Source organism: Bos indicus, chromosome 29 (assembly GCF_029378745.1).
Source record: "Bos indicus isolate NIAB-ARS_2022 breed Sahiwal x Tharparkar chromosome 29, NIAB-ARS_B.indTharparkar_mat_pri_1.0, whole genome shotgun sequence".
NCBI lineage: Eukaryota > Metazoa > Chordata > Mammalia > Artiodactyla > Bovidae > Bos > Bos indicus.
The window spans coordinates 28,409,568-28,433,173 of NC_091788.1; the positions used below are offsets into that span (position 1 = coordinate 28,409,568).

The 23,606-nt window shown below is 38.2% G+C and overlaps 2 protein-coding genes across 2 annotated transcripts; one reads left to right on the top strand and one right to left on the bottom strand.

The window, feature by feature from the left end:
- Nucleotides 1-4,384: 4,384 nt before the first annotated feature.
- LOC109554254 (olfactory receptor 8A1-like) lies at nt 4,385-5,555 on the top strand. The gene has a single exon (XM_019954569.2). It carries the CDS (start codon nt 4,388-4,390, stop codon nt 5,303-5,305), a length of 918 nt encoding a protein of 305 aa, XP_019810128.2. The 5' UTR covers nt 4,385-4,387; the 3' UTR covers nt 5,306-5,555.
- Nucleotides 5,556-15,384: 9,829 nt separating this feature from the next.
- LOC109554076 (olfactory receptor 8B12-like) lies at nt 15,385-16,326 on the bottom strand. The gene has a single exon (XM_019954389.2). It carries the CDS (start codon nt 16,324-16,326, stop codon nt 15,385-15,387), a length of 942 nt encoding a protein of 313 aa, XP_019809948.2.
- Nucleotides 16,327-23,606: the final 7,280 nt, after the last annotated feature.

Below are 23,606 nucleotides of genomic sequence, written 5' to 3' on the forward strand. Positions count from 1 at the left end.
CATCTGAGCCATCAGGGAAGCCCCCGTGACTTTAAAGGAAGGCTTAAAATCTCAACCCTTCAACCTGGAACTAACATAGTGCTGTAGGTCAACGATACGTTAATATAAATAAATAAATAAATAAGTCAGAGAAAGACAATTTGATTCTAATCTTGTCTCTTTGCTATCTAATACCTCAATTCTTAAAATTTATAGTTTATCAAATGAGTAAAAGAAAATCTCAGCACTTAATTTTCAAATAGCTGATGATTTTCTAGATATCACTCTATAAATTATTTATAGTTTGTTTTGGTATGGGTAAATGGTGTATGTGATTTCAGCTTTAGTGCCCAGAATAGGTTTTATCATGAATAGGCTTTTCCACATGTAACTAAAGGTTTGCATATTTTGCTGCTCCTGTGTGGAGAGTTCCAAAAATGTCAGTTTGTGGGTATTTTCTCTGTCATTGCTAATCTTTCTACTAGTTCTGTCAATTAATTAGAAGAGTATTGCAGTCTCTAATGGTGGACCTGTATATTCATTCTTTCTGTTAGTTTGGTTCATGTGTTTTGAAACACTGTTGATAAGTGAACTCATTTAGGAGTCTCATGTCCCTTAATCAACTGCCTTCTTTATCATTCTGAAATGTTCCTCCTTATTTCTAGTAATATTTCCTGCTTTGAGATCTACTTTGCTCACTGCTGATATAGTCACTCTAGCTTTCTTTGCCTTGATATTTACACGGTATCTTTTTTTCTGTACTTACAATTTTAGCTATTAATGTCTTTATATTCAAAGTGGATTTCTTGGAAAACCATACAATTGGGTAATGGCATTTATCCACTGTGACAATCTCTGCATTTTCATTAGACTAATTAAACTATTTGTATCTAAATCAGTCATCAAAATGTTTGAGCTTAAATCTGCCATCTTGCAACTGTCCTTTATTCCACTTTTTCTTTTTCCTTCCCTTCTTTTAGACTGACAGTTTTGATGACTATATTTTATCTCCACTATTAGCTTATTAGCTATAGGCTTTTTATTACTTACTTGTTGTCCTACATTTTATAATATTCATTCTTTCTAGATCTATTCACCTGGAATGTGGCGTGGAATCACTGGTGCAATCATTGGGCTTATGATATATTTCTCCCTCCTCTCAGGAATCAGTTGTCAGACGTCAGGAAATGATTGTTCATTGTGCCTTGTCTGGTTTTCTGGTTGTTTATGGTATAAATACAATTCCAGTATGAGTTCACCCTTCATGGGTGGAAGTAAGAAGCCCGCTCACTAATTTTTAAGTATTTTAAATATGTTGTGAAATTTTAAGATTAAAAAAATATATATCTTTTTCACTCACATGCTCATCCATAAATTGAAATAACAAAAACTAAGATATGGAGTAGTTTTAAATGGTTATTTCATCCAATGACCAATCATGTTTAGAATTTGGGAAACTTTAACTGGAGTCAGAGAGGTGATCTTCCAGGGGCTTACATTTACCACTGACAATTTCTCAATAGAATCTACCAAATTACTTCCAGAAGTCAGTTTACCAGAAGAAAAATACTCTAAGCTCTTATAAATTATGTTTCCTTCAGTTTTTTCTCATTGGGTGAAAAGGAAAATTGAAGAAAAGCCATCACAAGGAGATATGATACCCAGTGACAGGAAAGGCTTCTCAGGACCAATTGTAAACTGCCATTTTGACTTAGATGTACCAAGATTCCTTCCAGGGAGCCTCTTGGTCATCTGCATATAATGGCCATGGCTAAAAATCTTCTCTGCATTGATCTTAGGTTGACTCTAAAAACAGAAAAACCATGAGAAGTCATTTTGAAATCAACACAAGGAATAGAAAAACGATGAAGCAACAAGAGAGACTAGTTATTCTAGAGGATACATTTGGTGTGAGGAAAGAAAGTGGCCATGGATCAGCTGGCCACTAAACACAGCAGGGTTTAGCAAAAACAGGGGACAAGGGAAAATGTCCATGTACCACTCGAATAACTTTGCTCTTGTTCTGGGAGATGCACTGTATTCTTTTTATTATTATTATTATTTTTATTTTTAAGCTTTACAATATTGTATTAGTTTTGCCAAATATCAAAATGAATCCACCACAGGTATACCTGTGTTCTCCATCCTGAACCCTCCACCCTCCTCCCTCCCCTCCCCTCCCTCTGGGTCGTCCCAGTGCACCAGCCCCAAGCATCCAGTATCGTGCATCAAACCTGGACCGGCGACTCATTTCATACATGGTATTATACATGTTTCAATGCCATTCTCCCAAATCTCCCCACCCTCTCCCTCTCCCACAGAGTCCATAAGACTGATCTATACATCAGTGTCTCTTTTGCTGTCTCGTACACAGGGTTATTGTTACCATCTTTCTAAATTCCATATATATGCGTTGGTATACTGTATTGGTGTTTTTCTTTCTGGCTTACTTCACTCTGTAGAATAGGCTCCAGTTTCATCCACCTCATTAGAACTGATTCAAATGTATTCTTTTTAATGGCTGAGTGATACTCCATTGTGTATATGTACCACAGCTTTCTTATCCATTCATCTGCTGATGGGCATCTAGGTTGCTTCCATGTCCTGGCTATTATAAACAGTGCTGCGATGAACACTGGGGTACACGTGTCTCTTTCCCTTCTGGTTTCCTCAGTGTGTATGCTCAGCAGTGGGATTGCTGGATCATAAGGCAGTTCTATTTCCAGTTTTTTAAGGAATCTCCACACTGTTCTCCTTTTACTCCCATCTACTCTTAAGCATGATCCAACCTGAATTTTTCCTCAGTCTTTCAATGCAATGGAGAGCAATCAATCTCAACCTCTTCCTTGGGAGCTTTATGTTACTCAGTATAAACTGCTTTCAGTGCCACAGTTTCAAGCTACAAAACCATCTGATTGCAATAAACAAAAAGTTAAAGAAAAAATCTTTACTACCTTCAGGTGAATTTTGCCACCTGCTATAAACAGAGCATTCAGTGTCTAGCAAATGCCAGTTGGTCAGAATGACTATAAGTCAGAACCTGACATATTATTTTTTAAAATCTCACCAGGTGACTTTTACGCATAACCAAAACTAAAAATAAGTATCCCAGGAACTCAGGTTCAATTAAAAATTAGGACAAACTCCAGATGCCTAATGAAACTTTATATTTGTATAACAATTGAGTATTTGGGAAATATTTCATACACATTATTCCAATACATTTTTTAATTTTGGAAATTGATATTGTAACTCCATTTAATTCTCAACTGTGGAAACTCATTTGTCACTCAGTGATTGAAAGGGCTCTAACTACCAGCCCTCACTATCTCAGCTTAGGATAGGGTAACCACATGTTTTCATTTTATGGGCAATATTTTGAGATTGCATAGATGCCAAGAGACTTTCTCCTTCTGGAGCAACATTCAACTGTAAACCTAGAAATAAAACACGAGAAACAGGAGGGTGTTAAAATCTCCAGGAGTGGCTGTTTTATCCCCACCTTCATATTCTTTAAACCTTGCAAAAAATTATCTGAATCCTAGAAAATATTAGGAGTAAGTAGCGTTAGTCACTCAGTCGTGTCTAACGCTTTGCAACCACAAGGACTGTAGCCCACCAGGCTTCTCTGGATTCTCCAGGCAAGAATACTGGAGTGGGTTGCCATTCTCTTCACCAGGGAATCTTGCCGACCCAAGGATCAAACTTGGGTCTCAGGCATTGCAGGAAGATTCTTTACTATCTGAGCCACCAAGGAAGAAGGAGTAAAGATACAAAACAGTTAGGAAAATGTGAGTTCAAGATCACTCACTCAGGAACAGAAGCTGATACCTCCCCTTACCAGAAAGTCTCCTACACAGTCATTTCTCAGTATCTGCAGGAGCTGCTGTGCCATGCTCAACATTCTTATAAGTTTGGGGGAGAGTGGATACATGTATATGTATGGCTGAATCCCTCTGTTGTCCTCCTAAAACTATCACAGCATTGTTAATTGACTATACTTCAATATAACATTTAAAAAAATTTTTTTGTTGTTGGTATACTTGAATCTTTATTTAGTTTTATTTTATTTTTACTATTAAGGCTACTTGAACAAGACAATGAAGAAACCCCAGAATTGAAAAGCAATTGATTTTTTTAATATAAATTTATTTATTTTAATTGGAGGTTAATTACTTTACAATATTGTATCGGTTTTGCCATACATCAACATGAATCTGCCACAGGTATACACGTGTTCCCCATCCTGAACCCCCCATGATATAATACAATGAAGACAGCCTTTCATGTCCTAGATGCTGTTGACTGAATCCTCAGATGTGTCTCCAACTGATACCAAGGGCTGACTCTATACAACCTTTCATAGGCTCTTCTTTCTTATCTCCATAGGGTCCCCAAACAGAGGAGAATGGCTGCAGAAAACCAATCCACAGTGACAGAGTTCATTCTTGGAGGTTTAACAAATCGGCCAGAGTTCCAGTTCCCACTCTTCTTCCTCTTCCTTGGGATTTACTTGGTCACCATGATAGGGAACCTGGCCATGATAACCCTGATTTGTCTGAACCCTCAGCTTCACACCCCCATGTACTATTTCCTCAGCAATCTGTCCTTGGTGGATCTCTGCTACTCCTCTGTCATTACCCCTAAGATGCTGGTGAACTTTGTCTCAGGGAAGAACACCATCTCCTATGCAGGGTGCATGGCCCAGCTCTACTTCTTCCTGGTGTTTGTCATTGCTGAGTGTTACATGCTGACAGTGATGGCCTATGACCGCTATGTTGCCATCTGCAGACCTTTGCTTTACAACATCAACATGTCTCATCGAGTCTGCTCCCTGCTGGTGGTTGGGGTCTATGCCATGGGGCTCATTGGCTCAACTATAGAGACTGGTCTCATGTTGAAGCTGTCCTGTTGTGATTTTCTCATCAGTCATTACTTCTGTGAAATCCTCACCCTCATGACACTCTCTTGCTCTAGCACCTATGACATTGAGATGACAACTTTCTTTTTGGCTGGATTCAACATTGTAGTCACCAGCTTAACAGTCCTTGTTTCCTATGCCTTCATCATCTCCAGCATTCTCCATGTCACCTCCACAGAGGGACAATCCAAAGCCTTCAGCACCTGCAGCTCCCATCTTGCAGCTGTGGGATTATTTTACGGGTCTTCTTCCTTCATGTACTTAAAACCCTCCACAGCCAGTTCCCTGGCCCAGGAGAATGTGGCCTCCATGTTCTACACCACAGTGATCCCTATGCTGAACCCTCTGATCTACAGCTTGAGAAATAAGGAGGTAAGGGCTGCCATCCAGAAAACTCTGAGGTGAAAACACTTTGAATGTAAATGTCATGATTTCTCAGGTTGAAAGTGGAATAGAAATATAGGGGAGAAACCCTCTAAAATTCATACGACACATGAATGGAGAAAAACTGCTTCTCAACATGTCTGAATGTTTTCCATCTTCCCTTTCTCCCTTTCACATCTCTCATGCCTCTCGTGTCTGCCTGCCCGTTTTGAGTTCATGTTTTATTCCTTTAGGGATAGTTTGTTTTTGGTTTTGTTTTTGTTTTTTTTTTTTTTTTGCTTGTCTTTGGCCCTCTGATAAACATCTATTCATCTTGACTGGAACATAAGATAAATTAGAACTTACAGCAATGAGTTTAAGAGGGTTGTTCATTGATTTCTCCTCTTCTATAAAGAATATATTATCCAAACTAATACTAATTTAAGCCTGTAGTACACATGACAAATGGAGGTGAATTTGAAAGTCACCAAGAAGTAGCAAATACTCTTTCTCAACCAGATTTGTCCGTTTTCTCTCTTATTATGCTGCCACTGTGTACTTATTGCTTCCAAAGTTATTTAAATATTCCTTTACTCAACTAATGCCATAATCACCATCATAACCATAGTATCATCATCACTACATCTAACACTTTTGGATGCTAGTCAACTGTTTGAGTGTTTTGCTAAATTATCTCATTTGAAACTTTGATTTAGAGAGGTTAAATAACTTTCTCCAGATGACACAGCTGGTAAACAATTAACACTGATATTCAAACCCACACCTCATCTTACCCACCCCCCGCCCCATCTCTTGGCCAAAGGTCTCTCTAGGCAGCTTATCAGTCTTGGCATAATCATAACCTCTCTGCTGCTGCTACTAAGTTGCTTCAGTTGGGTCCGACTCTGTGCGATCCCATAGACAGCAGCCCACCAGGCTCCTCCATCCATGGGATTTTCCAGGCAAGAGTACTGGAGTGGGTTGCCATTTCCTTCTAACCTCTCAGTTTCAAACTTTTCCTGACAATACCTTTTTTGCCACTATTTTCCCACATCTCCCAGACAACCAAGGAATATTCAACATTCCTGTAGTCTTTTCTCCTTCCTCAATACTGACAGTCTGTAACTACAGTCAACCTGACTCAGTAAATCCAATCAGCATTAGATAAAATGTCTTCCACCATTTGATCAAAACAGTATCAGGGATTCGTGTTAAATAATTAATTCTCTTACACAGCAAAAGATTTGTGGGCATTATTTTAATTGTAACTCATAATTATTTTAAGATAATAGTAAAATAATGATTAGTTTTTTGTCATTTTATTTTAGGTACAATACCTCATTCCTCACTCAGACATGGAAAAATGAATAATTCTGAGTTTCTCTGAGATTTAACACTCTGAGATTTAAATGCTCATAGTAATTTTTTTTGATTTGATTAATAAATTGTCTATATTAGGTGTACAGAAAAACTGAGCAAATGATATGGAGATTTCCCATGTACTCTCTGACCCCATGCATGCACAGCTTCCTCCATTAACAACATCCTCCATGAAAGCAGTATATTTGTTAAGATAGATGAACACACATTGATGCATCATTATCATCCAAAGACCATAGCTGACATTAGGGTTCACTGTTGGTGTTGTGTATTGTGAGTTTGGACAACTATGTAACGACATATATTCATTATATGTATGAACACTGTATACTGGTCATTACTAGAGTCTCACTGTTCTAAAAACTCTGTGCTCTACCTGTTCATCCCTCCCCCTGCAGAATCCATGACAACCTTTGATCTCTTTACTGTTTCCTGTGTTCCTTGGTTTTGCCTCCTCCAGATTCCTGTAGATTTGACTTATATCACCTTGTACTGTGTATTTTAGTTTCCTCCGTATCTTTTTATAACTTGATAGCTTATTTCTTTTGAGCACTGAGTAATATTTTATTGCCTGGATATACCACAGTTTATTTTCCATTTACCAACTGAATGACATCTTGATCGTTTCTAAGTTTTGACAACTAAGAACACAGCATGAGGAGACAATTGTGCAGACATAGGTTTCAGCTCCTTTGGTTAAATACCAAAGAGCACAGTTTCTGGATTGTGTGATAAGAGTGTGTTTCGTTTGATAAGAAACTGCCAAACTGTCTTCCAACGTGACTGTGCCGTTTTCCATTCTCACCAGCAGTGCATGAATTCACGTTACTCTGCATCCTTACCAGCACATTCTAATAGGTGTGTAGTAGTGTCTCACTCTTGTTTCAACTTGCACTTCCTGATGACAAATGACGTGCAGTATCTTTTCATAGGCTTATTTGCCATCTGTATATCTTCTGTGTTACGTGTCTCCTAAGGTCTTGGGCCCATTTTTAATCAGGTTGTTTCTTTACTTTCCATATTTTTGCTGAAATATATTTGACATATAACATTGTGTGAATTTAAAGTGTACACATGTTAGTCTGATATATTTTATATGATTGCCATGATAGCAATAATTAGCACCTCTCTCAAGGAAGCCTGGTGTGCTACAGTCCATGGGGTCACAACAGTCAGACACCACTGAGTGACTGAACAATAACAGCAACACATTATATAGTTATCAGTTCGTTTTAGCGGTTTAAATGAGTTTTATTCTCTTAGCAAGTTTGAGGACTGTAATACAACATTGTTGCCTATTTTCACTGTGTGGTACCTCAGATCTCTAGGACTTATCTACCACTTACTGCAAGTTTGTACCTTAAACATATGTCCTATATCCCTACCCACCACCCCCCAAGTAACCACCATTTTACTTCTACAAGTTTGATGTTTTTAGATTCCACCTGTAAGTGATATGCAGTATTTGTCTTTCTTTGGCTGACTTACATTATTTAGCATAATATACTCAAGGTTCATCCAAACTTTGTAGTAAATATTTTAGATAACAGTTCTTTATCACATATATCTTTTGCAAATATTTTCATGTAAACTACAGCCTGTCTTTTCATCCTCTTGACAATGTCCTTCTACAGAGTAGAAATTTTTAATTCTATTGAAGTCCAGCTTCTCAATTCTTTGTTTTATAAATCATTCTTTTCATCTTGTACCTAAAAGATCATTGCCACACCCAAGGTCATCTAGATTTCTCCAGTTACCTTCTAGGAACTTTACAGTTTTGTAGTTTACATTTAAGCTTGAGATATTTTAGGTTAGTTTTTGTGAGCAATGTGAACTCTTGTGTGATTCATTTTCTTACATGTTGTACGGAACCATTCTTTAATAACATTATCTTGGCTCAATTGTTCATTTTCTTTTTTCTTTACAAAAGTCAGTTTTCAATGATCAGTCGTCTATATTTATGTGGGTCTATTTCTAGGATCTCTATTCCATTGATCTCTTTGTCTAGCCTGCCTAAAATACACGATTACTATCACTTTAGATCAATAGTAAGTCATGATATTGAGTAGTGTCAGTCCTCCAACTTTTAATTCAGTTCTACTTCTTCAGTGTGCACTGGCAATTCTGAGTCTTTTGCATCTCTGTATAAACTTTGTAATCAGTTTGTCATTATCTACAAAATAGCCTGCTGTGACATTGACTGGAATTGTATAGAATCTATAGATCAAGTTCGGAAGAAGTGAAATCGTGACAATGTCAAGTCTTCAGGTTCACACACATGGAGTAACTCCATTAATTTTGTTATTCTTTCAGTTATTTCATCAGCATTTGGTAGTTTTCCTCATAAAGATTTTGCACATATCTTGTTAGATTTATTCTGAAGTATTTCATTTTGTGTGGTGCTAATGTAAATGGGATTGTGTTTGTAACTTTAAATTCTACATGGTCTTTGCTGATACAGGAAAGCAATTGACTTCTGTATGTTAACTTACATCCTTATTATAATCACTTTTGGTTTCAGGAGTTTTCTTATTGATTCTTTTAGATCTTCTGCATGACAATTATGCCATCTATGAAGAAAGACAGTTTTATGTCTGTCTTCCCGATCTGTATACATTTTCTTTCCTTTTCTTGTCTTACTGATTACCTAGGGCCAATACTATATTGAAAGCAGTCATGAGAGGGACATCCTTGCCTTGCTCCTAATCTTAGTGAGGAAGTTTCAAGTTTTTCATCATTAAGTATGATGTTAACTTTAGGTTTTGTGTAGGTGTTCTTTTTCCAGTAGAGAAAGTTCCTCTTTACTGTTAGTTTTCAGACAGTTTTTATCATGCATGAGTTTTGGACTTTGTCAAATGCCTTTTCTGCATCCATTGGTGTGATCATGTGATTTTTCTTCCTTAAACTATTTATCTGTTGAATTACATCAACTGATTTTTAAATGCTGAAACAATCTTGCACAACTGGAAAAAATACCACTTAGTCATAGTGTATAATTTTTTTCTATATTGTTGGATTCTATTTGCTGATATTTTGTTGAAGATTTTTGCATCTGTGTTTATGAGAGAGATTAGTCTATAGTTTTTGTTAGTTTTTCTTATATACTGTCTTTGTCTACTTTTGGATGTAAGGTAATGTTGACTTCATAGAATGTTCTTAGAAGTAATTACTCTGCTTATATCATCCAAGAGAAATTTTAGAGAATGCATATCATTTCTTTTTAAAATATTTGCTAGAATTCACCATTGAACATATGTAAGCCTGGAAAGGATGGCAACAGTGGGCTGGTGCTAAGGTGCTTAGTTGCTCAGTCATGTCCAACTCTCTGTGCCCTCATGGACTGCAGCCTGCCAGGCTCCTCTCTTCAAGACATTCTCTAGGCAAGAATACTGGAGTGAGTAGCCATTTCCTTCTCTAGGGGATCTTCCCAACCCAGGGATCGAACTCAGGTCTCCTGCATTGCAGGAAGATTCTTTACCATCTGAGCCACCAGGAAAGCCACCAGAGTGGGCTGGAGTAGAGTATTTCCTTTTCTTTACATAGAAGGGTAAACCCAGCTGAAGCTTTCCCCTGTGGCCTGCCAGGCCTGTGAGGAAAAGTCTTGTAATTATTTATGCTCCAGTTCAAAAGATCACACATAGATATTTGCTTGGAGCATGACTCCTCAGCTTCAAGGGTCTATTCAGACCTATACTATGAGTCCATTCTCATATGTGATGTGTTCACTCCAAGGGGAGATCAGGCAGAAACTGTATGCAGGGGATGAGGATGAGAACTGAGCACGTGGACTGGAGGTGTTTATGCTGTGTATGTGTCAGCCCTCACATTTTAAGAGGAGTGGAAATGAGGAGGAGTGAGAATAAGCCATGGCCCATGGGCAGGTGCCTAAGAACAGGGTGGCTCTCCCTGAGCAACTGCCTTTGGCTTGGAACTTCAAAGCATCTTAGGATTCTAATCAGGCCTTCCAACGTTGTTAAAGTAGTTTGTCCAGGTAGGAAATGAGAACATAATTCATTTAACACCATATTAGGTTTATTTTTTATTTACTTTTTATTGTGGTTAAAAAAAACACACCCATAACATAAAATTTACTACCTTAATATGCACTTTAAGTGCATAGCTCAGTTCAGCAGTGTTAGCTATGTGTACACTGTTGTGAAAAAGATCTCTGGAAATTTTTCATCTTGTGAGTCTGAAACTCTATTCCCGTTACACAACAACTCTCCTTTTCTTCCTCCCTGCAGCCCCTGGTAACTACCATTCTACTTCTCTTCTTATGAATTTGACTATTTCAAATAGCTTATCTAAGTGGAATCATACAATATTTGTCTTTTTGTGGCTGGCTTATTTCACTTAGCATAATATTCTCAGGTTCATCCATTGTAGCATTATGGCTGGATTTCCTTACTTTTTCAGGATGAATGTTTATTTCATTGTATGTATGTATCAAATTTTGTTTATTCATTCATCATTGATGGACATATGGGTTGCTCCCACCTCTTAGCTATTGTGCACACTGCTGCATGAACATTGGTATGCAAATCCTACTTTCAATTCTCTTAGATATATTGCAGAAGTAGGATACTGGATCCTATAGTAGTTCTTTTTTTTTTTAATTTTTTTTTTAACTCTACAATATTGTATTGGTTTTGCCATCCATCAACATGCATCTGCCATGGGTGTACATGTGTTCCCCATCCTGAAGCCCCCTCCCACCTCCCTCCCCATACCATCCCTCTGGGTCTATTTTTTATTTTTTTAGGAACTTCCCTACTGTTTTCTATAGTGGTTACTTGCCGAGGTCCAGCCCCGGCTGATCCAGGGAGTTCGAGGCAGGAACAGCGTCAGCGAGGATCAAGATACAATAGCTTCCAATAGATTGGAAATGACACATATACACTGTCGAAACTCTGTGTAAATACATAACTAAAGAGAACTGATTGTGTAGTACAGGGAACTCAGTGCCCTGTGGTGACCTAGATGGGAAGAAAATCCAAAAAGGAGGAGGATATATGTATAGCTGATTCACTTTGCTGTATGGTAGAAACTAACATAACATTGGAAAGCAAGTATACTACAATAAAAATTAATTATAAAACTAAATAAAATAGACAGCCAACAAGAAACTACTATATAGCACAGGGAACTCTCCTCAATACTCTGTAATAGTCTAAACAGATAAAGAATTTGAAAAAGAATAGATAGATGTGTACATGTTACTGAATCACTTTGCTCTACACCTGAAATTAACACAACACTGTTAATCATCTCTACTCCAATATAAAATAAAAATTAAAAAATAAACTGATTTTCTATTAATACAAAGAGTAAAATAAAATAAAATCTTTGTATGATAATTACACAACTGTGATTACATTAAAAGCCACTAAATGGAAAACAAATATCTACTCCACATGTGTTTGTTGTGAGAATCAGTTAGAAACAGTAGCAATTACCCAAGAGAAGCTCTTCTCAAAGCAGAAGCATGACAGGGCAAGTCCTACCTTGCAAACGCATCCCTTGCACCCGCTTACATCGCATCTGCTAATATCTGATTGACCAAAATGGCTCACGTGTTCTAGCTGACCATCAGTGAGGCAGAGAAATATATGCTACATAAAGACGCTTACTCCTTGGAAGGAAAGTTATGACCAACCTAGATAGCATATTCAAAAGCAGAGACATTACTTTGCCAACAAAGGTCCGTCTAGTCAAGGATCTGGTTTTTCCTGTGGTCATGTATGGATGTGAGAGTTGGACTGTGAAGAAGGCTGAGCACCGAAGAGTTGATGCTTTTGAACTGTGGTGTTGGAGAAGACTGTTGAGAGTCCCTTGGACTGCAAGGAGATCCAAACAGTCCATTCTAAAGGAGATCAGTCCTGGGTGTTCATTGGAAGGACTGATGCTAAAGCTGAAACTCCAATACTTTGGCCACCTCATGTGAAGAGTTGACTTATTGGAAAAGACTCTGATGCTGGGAGGGATTTGGGAGCAGGAGGAGAAGGGGACGACAGAGGGTGAGATGGCTGGATGGCATCATCGACTCGACAGACATGAGTTTGGGTGAACTCTGGGAGTTGGTGATGGACAGGGAGGCCTGGCATGCTGCAATTCATGGGGTCACAAAGAGTTGGACACGACTGAGCGACTGAACTGAACTGAACTGAACTGAAAATGAAACCATGGCAAGGTGTAGATCCATAATACTACTAACTGACAGAATTCTGACCAATAATGCAAACTTCCACACTGAAGCATAGTCATCCCTAAGCATCTGCAAAGGATTGGTCACAGGACCCACCTTGGATAACAAAATCTGCAGGTGCTCAGGTCCCATAATCAGTGTTTCAACACTCTCAGTTTTATAACTTCACCTTTGATCTGTGTCAACTAAATGGCAAACCCTGTCACTCATCCAAAGTTGCCTTTTCCCCAAAAGAGAATCTTTTCCAAGAAAAACTCACAAGACAGTGACTCCTCAGCTCTTAACATGCTAGCACTTTTCTGAAAAACCTTCCTTTATCTCTAATACATCATTGAGATCAAAGTGTTCTGATGTATTCTGGACCACTTCACTCAATGTTGTAGATAGATAAACCAGTAGAGAGGAAGGCTGTGTTTCCCACACATGCCTGCATGAAAAGATCAGTGTAATCTATAGTGCCTTAAAATTCTGTGGAAATGGCCTATTTTAATAGTCTGCTGCTTTTAGTACTACCTTGATAACTAACTAGATCCCCAAATTATTTACTTCTTCATTAGAACTTACACTTAGTTGAGTATCTTGAGCCAGAGTTTTACATCATAGCTAAAATGCCCAAAATAATCCTTAGGAAAAAATTATGAAATCTGACTCTCCTAGTCTTGAAATAATGTCTGAAACTTTCCACTCAGCATCTTTCTATTAAACCTATAGAAGTTCATAATCACTAGGCCAGTTCCTGCAGCTGCCATGCATAACAAGGAATTACCATGCTTCACCTAGTATCTCAGATGTACATACTTGCCACCCCCACAACACAATTTTAACAAAGCTCTATTGTCATTGGTCAAAATGCAATATTCAAAAATGACTTGTTGTGAAGTAAATTAAATTACTATAAGCAGAATCAGGCTTTAATATGCTGATCAGTTCAGTTCAGTTCAGTCACTCAGTCATGTCCGACTCTTTGCAACCCCATGAATCACAGCACGCCAGGCCTCCCTGTCCATCACCAACTCCCAGAGTTCACTCAAACTCATGTCCATCGAGTTGGTGATGCCATCCAGCCATCTCATCCTCTGCTGTCCCCTTCTCCTCCTGCCCCCAATCCCTCCCAGCATCAGTCTTTTCCAATGAGTCAACTCTTCACATGAGGTGGCCAAAGTATTGGAGTTTCAGCTTCAACATCAGGCCTTCCAATGAACACCCAGGACTGATCTCCTTTAGGATGGACTGGTTGGAGCTCCTTGCAGTCCAAGGGACTCTCAAGAGTCTTCTCCAACACCACAGTTCAAAACCATCAATGTTTTGGCTCTCAGCTTTCTTCACAGTCCAACTCTCACATTCATACATGACCACTGGAAAAACCAGATCCTTGACTAGACGGACCTTTGTTGGCAAAGTAATGTCTCTGCTTTTCAATATGCTATCTAGGTTGGTCATAATTTTCCTTCCAAGGAGTAAGCGTGTTTAATTTCATGGCTAGAGTCACCATCTGCAGTGATTTCGGAGCCCAAAAAAATAAAGTCTGACCCTGTTTCCACTGTTTCCCCAACTATTTCCCATGAAGTGATGGGACAAGATGCCATGATCTTAGTTTTCTGAATGTTGAGCTTTAAGCCAACTTTTTCACTCTCCTCTTTCACTTTCATTAAGAGGCTCTTTAGTTCCTCTCCACTTTCTGCCATAAAGGTGGTGTCATCTGCATATCTGAGGTGATTGATATTTCTCCCAGCAATCTTGATTCTAGCTTGTGCTTCTTCCAGCCCAGCTTTTCTCATGATGTACTCAGCATTATAAGTTAAATAAGCAGGGTGATAATATACAGCCTTGATGTACTCCTTTTCCTATTTGAACCAGTCTGTTGTTATCATACTTAAAAATGAAATCTGCAAAGGCAGCAACAAAGTGAAGCAAGAAAGCATAGCATAAAGGAAAACAAAGTAAATTGGAATTCAAGGGACTTGATTCCAGTCCCAACTGTGGCACCAGTTAGCTGTATGGGCCTGGAAAACATATAATACTTCTAATTCTCCAACATCTGTTATTGAGGAGATTAGTTTAAATTATATATAAATTATAGATTTAATGGGTTACATATAATTTAACCCATTCAAAATTAAATTATCAATAATTGCAGAAAGTTTTCATAAAATAGTCTTGGAACACTAAAGGTGGGTCAAGGGACATGTAAAATAGGTCTGTACTAAACATTGATCTAAACGTAAACCAGTCCAGGTTCGAGGCACGATACTGGATGCTTGGGGCTAGAGCACTGGGACGACCCAGAGGGATGGTATGGGGAGGGAGGAGGGAGTAAGGTTCAGGATGGGGAACACATGTATACCGGTGGCGGATTCATTTTGATATTTGGCAAAACTAATACAATTATGTAGAGTTTAAAAATAAAATTAAATTTAAAAAAAAGAAAAAAAAGACTTAAAGCTCTCTTTCTATATAAAAGGGAAAAAAAAACTGGAATTTGCATTCTTCATTGAAAACACTGATAAACAAAGCATTGTATCTTTTTCTCCAAATATTACTCCTTTCTCAAGAAATTAATTTTCCCCAAGGTTTTCCTCAGGGCAGCTTTGACATCCTTGTTCCTCAAACTATATATCAGTGGATTTAACATGGGCACCACAATGGTATAGAACAGGGAGGACACTTTCTCTTGGTCAAGGGGCAAAACGGAAGGTGGTTTGAGATACATAAAAGCCCCAGAACCAAAGAAAAGGAAAACCACAATTATGTGGGAGCTGCATGTACTGAAAGCTTTGGACCTGCCCTCAGTGGAGTGAATGCGGAGAATGCTGGAAAGGATTAGAGCATAAGAGACGGAGATGGTGACAATGGGCATTCCAATGTCGATAGCCACAAATATGAAGACCACCAGCTCATGCACATAAGAGCTAGTACAGGAGAGCTCAAGGAGAGGTGGGATGTCACACATGAAATGATTGATGAGGTTGTCAGCACAGAAGATCAGACTTGCTATGTTTCCTGTGTGGGCCATGGCCCCTGAAAACCCCATCACATACACACCCAACAAAAGCAGTAAACAGACCTTAGGAGACATGGTGACTGTGTACACCAGTGGCTTACAGATAGCCACATAGCGGTCATACGCCATCGCTGACAGGACGAAGGACTCAGAGATGACAAAGAAGCAGAAGAAAAACAGTTGAGTCAAACACCCTGCATGCAAGATGCTGTTCTTCCTTGAGACAAAACTCATCAGCATTTTGGGAGTGATGGTAGTGGAGTAACAGAAGTCTATTAAGGAGAGGTTGAAGAGGAAGAAGTACATGGGGGTGTGCAGGCGCGAGTTCAACCCAATCAGCATTATCAAGCCCAGGTTCCCCACTACGGTGACCATGTAGAACCCTAGAAACAGGAGAAAGAGGGGGATCTGGAGTCCTGGCTGGTCTGTTAAGCCTGCGAGGATGAATTCTGTCATTGAAGTGTTCTCAGCTGCCATTCTCCCCTGGAGAAAACCCGGTCCATGGGGGAAAGAAAAGAGACCCGCTTAGAAACAAGACCACCAACCTCCCAGTACCCACTGTCCATTCCTGAGAATGGAATCCACAGAGATATTTGAGCTTTAGTGTGGAAGGAAGGTTTCTACTGTTTGCTATGGACCTACCTCATAACCCTAGTGTCTTTCACTTCCAGAGGACAATAAAGAGGCTAGACTAGGCCTCCAGAGTGAGAACTGGCACTACTTGAGAAAGCAAAAAGCAGAAAACTCATTCAAAAGTAAGATAGATATCTTTTAGATCTTTAAGTCAGTCCATTTTCTGTGTCCCCTCTCTCCTGCCTCTGTTTCAGTTGCTGACACTTGGGGACTTTCCCAGGAAAGAATTTTGACTGGCAGAAGACACTCTGACTTCTCAGAGCTCCCACCTCTGGGTCACTGCTATCACATCAAAAAAGTGGGGTGATATTTTTTCCAAAATCTCCTAACTCTAGTGGCCTTAGGTTTAATGATAATATTTTAAGCTAGCACTTATTAAGTGGTTACTTACGTGTACGAAGAGCTATGTGACTATATTTTTATCCTCATTTTGTAGATGAGACAACTGAGTTAAGTAACTCATCCAAGTCCCAAAACTGCTGAGTAGCAGCCAGAAGGTGAACTTGGGCAGTCTGCCTCTCACGGTTTGCACTGGTAACCACCACGTTATATGACTGACCAAGCACACACTCACCTTCCTTTGGTGTAGAACTGTAATGCTATACTTCAGTGTCTCTTGTCCACAATGGTCCTGGGAAGAAAATGACCACATCAATAGAAGAGGACAGCTTTGAGTTCAGAACTCTCTCCTCCCAGTCTGCTCCAGAGAATCATAACTTCTCATTTATCTTGTATCTCTTTCTGTCTTGAAGAGCTTGATTTCCAATTACTAACTTCCCAAAACACCCTCCAGCTACAAGGAAGAATATTGTGCCCTTTCCTGACTCGTGGATAACAGGAGAATAGGCAGTTTTATTAGGATTGTAGATCTCAATGACTTGATTATTTAGAAACTCCCTCAAGACCATTTTCTGAGAGATTATTTTCCCAGAGGAAGAAATGTTTGCTTATACCCTTGATAGTGCTTAATTTGGCTTCTAGAGACAGTTTCTTTCAACAAACACTGATCTGGTACAATTAAGAGAAAAATCACTGTGATAAAAATGGCTGTCATCACCATTTCTTGAATATCCAATACTGTGCATAACACAAATCCTTTACACTGAGTTCTGGCTACCAAGATCGAAAACACCATACACATATATTATTTATTTCTCACAATAATAATATTCATTTTAAAGGTAAGTTGCTCAGAGGGACATTGTGTTTCAGAGCCCACATGCCTGGATCTATCTAACTCCAGGTACTTATTTTGTAATCACTAGTTTAAACTTCCTTCCGGTGAGAGCTGCTGAAATCCATAAAGCAATGTCCCTGCCTTCACAAATCTGGCAGTCTGTTGGAAAGTAACAAATATGCAATGACTTTAATAAAAACAAGAAGTGTATCAAGGAAATAGTAACACCAAGGGCTATATATACTCATAAAATTTAGGGTAGGACACTCAATAATGTATTTATATTCCAATTTATTTCAGGAAGAACTGCACTGTATCTAGTTTTAACAAGGAAATTTTTGTGATTCCCTGCCCTTATCTTCTCAAGGGGTGTAAATTTAATGGTAACAAAGAATCTCTGTCAGGTAACTGCTTTCAACTTCTGCCAGGAGCAGCCTTTCTCTGAATTAAAACTCCCTTTGGCTGTCCCTGCCTTCCACCCACTTTTTTTTTTATATATAAGTTTTTTTTTCTGTTTATTTATTTTACTTTACAATATTGTATTGGTTTTGCTATACATTGACTTGAATCCGCCATGGGTGTACGTGTGTTCCCCATCCTGAACCCCCCTCCCACCTCCCTCCCCATCCCATCCCTCTGGGTCATCCCAGTGCACCACCCACTTTTCATCGAATGCTCCTCTCTATTGACTTCCCAGCTTCTCAGGCTCACAGACTGAATCCTGTTAGATAAGATTCCCAGTGCAGTGATACATCCAAATTTGTTCTTCCTCTCTGGTTTGTTTCTGTCTTTATCTTCTCCTCCCCAACACAAACTTCCGCCTTGTCAAAAATTGTTTATCCTTTGTCTTGATCTTTCCATCTTTTCTTACTTTCTTTAATATCAAGCTTACATACTCAGAATTTTGACCTGAAAAGACTCAGGAAATTACCAAATCCAGTGTTTCACAAACATGGCTAAGCACCACAATTTCCTAGAGTGTTTATTAAAAAGAAATTCTGAGACAAGTGAGGGAAATTAAGAGATATAAACTTCCAGTTGCAAAATAAATGAGTCGTGGGTATAAAATGTACAGTCTGGGGAATATATAAGATAACTATACTATCTTTGTATAGTGACATATTGTAGCTCGACTTACTATAGTGATCACTTTGAAACATACAGAAATATCAAATCACCATGTGGTGTAACAGGAGCTAACATAGAGTTGTAGGTCAGTTACTCTTCCAAAATCAACAAACTCATAGAAAAAGAGATCAGATTTATGGCCCCCAGAGGCAGGGGCTGGGGCAAGGAGTGGGGGTAGAGATGGATGAAGACAGTCAAAAGGTACAAAGTTCCAATTATAAGATGAGTAAGTATTAGGAATATAATGTACAGTATGATAAATAAAATTAACACAGCTCAATGTTATATATGAAAGTTGAAAGTAAATTCTGAGTTCTCATCACAAAAAATTTTTTTCCTATTTCTTTAATGTCATATCTATATGAGATGATAATTATCTATAGTGATGATAAGTTATCACTAAATGTATTATAATAATAATTTCATAATGTAAGTCAAATAAGTATGCTGTACACCTTAAATATATACAATGCTGTATGTTAGTTATAGCTCAATCAAACTAAAAGAAGGAAAAAGGAAAAATTCTGGGCTCCACCCACATCCTCTGAATCAGCATGTCTGTGGGTATAAATGGCAGCCATATTTTTAAACCTTCTCTAGTGGTTCCAATGCCAGAAACTTGCATATCCACAGAACTGATACTTATCCACATCTTAGAGACACAGAGAAGACCCAAGGGAGTAAAGCCAGTTGCCCAGGGTCACAGATCTAGTTCACATCTCCAGGTTTCCAGCCTCTCCTGGTCCATGTTTCCATATGACCTTCAGCTTGGCAGGCACACAAAGAACAAGCTATAGTAATCAGACTTCTGATTTCAAGTATAGCAGAACAGCTATTATCACACTTACCCTGTGACCATAAGCAACTATCAGACTGGAGATAATATAAAGCAACTATCTTCAAGCTTTGGGAAGCAGACAGCACAGAGATGAAATTCTTGAGAGAAGGCAAGAATGTAAGGTGACTGACACATTCATCCTAACTTTCTCCCTAATGACAATTTCCAAACAAAGCATAGTGAAGTGGAACCCAAGCAAATTACAACAGTCTGTACGAGTAGAATAAATAAAGATCAATGCTCAAGGATGCTAAGATAGCTGAAATTTGTGGGGCAAAGTATGGAGACGAAGAACCCAAAGATAAAGACCTCCAGGCATTTGCATACCAGGAATTAGGATGAGATCTGAAACTGATACCTTCGAAGTAAGAGCTAGTCTTCAGACTAAGGGCAAAACTGAACTGGATCCATCTTAGCAAAGCCTGAATTCAGATCTCAACAGGATCGAGGTGATCTAGTAAATTACCTGCAGCCAAGGACAAACTCGAACATTCTGTAGAGAAGAATAACATGATCTACAGTCTGTACAGTATATTCATGATGTCCATCATCATAAAATGAAAAATTACTATAAATACAAAGAAGCAGGAAATTATGACCCATTATCAAGAAATAGAGCTGTTATAGGATTCCAGAAATCCTACTCCTGGGCATATATCCAAAGAAAACCATAATTTAAAAAGATATATGCACCCTAATGTTCATTGCAGCACTATTTACAATAGCCAGAACATAGAAGCAACCTAAATGTCCATCGAAAGAGGAATGGATAAAGAAGATTTGGATAAAGAAGATAAACAATGGAATATTACTCAGCCATAAAAAGAATGAAACAATGCCATTTGCAGCAACACGGATGGACTTAGAGAGTGTCATACTGAGGAAAATACATCAGAGAAGTATAAGTATCATATGATGCTTTTCATGCATGGAACCTTAAAAAATGGTAAAATGAACTTATGTAAAAGCAGAAATAAAGTCACAGATGTAGAAAACAAGCTTCTGGTTACTGGGGGGAAGCAGGATGGGGGGAATAAACTGGGAGATTGGGATTGACATATATACACACTACTACATATAAAAGAGATAACTAATAAGGACCTGCTGTATAGCATGGGGAACAATATTCAACAATTTGTAATGACCTATATGGGAAAAGAATCTAAACAAGAGTGCTGTACATATACACTCTGTTTCCTTTGCCGTACCCCTGAATCTAACACAACATTGTAAATCAACTATACGCCAATAAAAATTTTAAAAGAAACAGGAAAATGTGACTCATAATCAAGAAGAAAAAATATTCAGTAAAATCAGATCCACATGTGACCTGAATGTTGCTATTAGCAAAGACTTTAAAGTAGCTTCTCTAATTATTTAGTATTTAAATTTAGTTGAAAGAAATATAAAATTAACTAACAAATGGCAAATTCCAACAGATCTATTAAAACAGTAAAAATAAAGGAGATTTTTCCAAAAAATTCAAAACTGAAAAATACAGTATTGGAAATTAAAAATTCATTAGGTTGACTTAATAGCAGGCTCAGCACAGCCAAAGAAAGTTTTGCTAAAAGCAAAACAGAACAATGGAAATTATCATACTAAAATGCAGATAGAAAAACGATAAAGACCACAGCAACCATAGACTTTAGAACAATGTCAACATATGTGTAATCAGAGTTTCAAATGGTGGGTTAGGTGAGAATTGGAGTAAATAGAATATTTTTAAAGATTATAGATGAAAATTTCCACGATTTCATGAAATAATGAACCCACAGAATTTTTTTTAAAAGCCCAGAATTGGTTTTAGATTATCTTATTTACAAAGCAGAAATAGAGACACAGACATAGAAATATGTCTGAATGTGTGGATACCAAGAGGGAGTGGTGGGATGAATTGGGATTTGGGATATATACATTATTGACACTATGTCTAAAATAGATAACTAATGATAACCTAACTGTGTAGCACAGGGAACTCTATTCTGTGCTCTATGGAGACCTAAATGGGAAGGAAATACAAAAAAGAGGGGATACATAATGTATACACAGAGCTGATTTACTTTGCTGTACAGTAGAAACTAAACATTATAAAGTAACTATACCTCAATAAAATTTTCTAAGTGCTTAAGATGGTAAAATGTATGCTATATGTTTTTACCACAACAAAAACTGAAGCAGTTTCTGTTCTTTCCTAGGAAAAAACAGCCCAGGAAACCATAAGCGATATGAATATAAAATACACCACACCTAAGCATATCATACTTATACCAATGAAAACCAAAGAAAAGAGAAAAAGTCTAAAAGCAATCATGATAGAGGGGACATTGCTTTCAGAGGAGCAAAAAATATAACTGATCTGTTACTTAAAAACATAAGTCAAAGAACATTGAAATTACATCTTTAAAACTGAAAGAGAAAAATCAGTTCCATATTCTATTTGTGGTAGCATATTCTTCAAAAATAAAAAAGAGAGAAAAAATCTCAAACAAATTAAAGGTGAAAGAATTTGTCCACAATAAAGCCTACAGTACCAAAAAAAAAAAAAAAAAAATGAGGGGCAGGAGGGATCAGTTCAGTTCAGTCGCTCAGTAGTGTCTGACTCTTTGCAACCCCATGGACTACAGCCCACCAGGCCTCCCTGTCCATCACCAACTCCTGGAGTTTACTCAAACTCATGTCCATTGAGTCGGTGATGCCATCAAACCATCTCATCCTCTGTTGTCCCCTTCTCCTCTTGCCTTCAATCTTTCCCAGCGTCAGGGTCTTTTCAAATGAGTCAGGTGGCAAATATTGGAGTTTCAGCTTCAGCATCAGTCCTTCCAATGAACATTAAGGACTGATTTCCTTTAGGATGGACTGATTGGATCTCCTTGCAGTCCAAGGGACTCTCAAGAGTCTTCAACACCACAGTTCAAAGACATCAATTCTTTGGCACTCAGCTTTCTTTATAGTTCAGTTCTCATACCCATACATGACTACTGGGTAAACCATAGCCTTGACTAGACAGACCTTTGTTGGCAAAGTAATGTCTCTGCTTTTTATTTATTTTTATTTATTTATTTTTTAACTTTACAATATTGTATTGGTTTTGCCATATATCAACATGCTTTTTAATATGCTGTCTAGGTTGGTCATAACTTTTCTTCCAAGGAGTAAGCATCTTTTTATCTCATGGCTACAGACACCATCTGCAGTGATTTTGGAGCCCAGAAAAATAGTATGCCACTGTTTCCACTGTTTCTCCATCTATTTGCCATGAAGTGATGGGACCAGATACCATGATCTTCGTTTTCTGAATGTTGAGCTTTAAGCCAACTTTTCCACTCTCCTCTTTCACTGTCATCAAGAGGCTTTTTAGTTCCTCTCCACTTTCTGCCATAAGGGTGGTGTCATCTGCATATCTGAGGTGATTGATATTTCTCCCAAAAATCTTGATTCCAGCTTGTGCTGCCTCCAGCCCAGTGTTTCTCATGATGTACTCTGCATATAAGTTAAATAAGCAGGGTGACAGTATACAGCCTTGATGTACTCCTTTTCCTATTTGGAACCAGTCTGTTGTTCTGTGTCCAGTTCTAACTGTTGCTTCCTGACCTGCATACAAATTTCTCAAGAGGCAGATCAGGTGGTCTGGTATTCCCATCTCTTTCAGAATCTTCCACAGTTTATTGTGATCCACACAGTCAAAGGTTTTGGCATAGTCAATAAAGCAGAAATAGATGTTTTTCTGGAACTCTCTTGCTTTTTTGATGATTCAGCAGATGTTGTCAATTTGATCTCTGGTTCCTCTGCCTTTTCTAAAATCAGCTTGAACATCTGGAAGTTCACGGTTCACATATTGTTGAAGCCTGGCTTGGAGAATTTTGAGCATTACTTTGCTAGTGTGTGAGATGAGTGCAATTGTGCAGTAGTTTGAGCATTCTTTGGCATTGCCTTTCTTTGGGATTGGGATGAAAACTGACCTTTTCCAGTCCTGTGGCC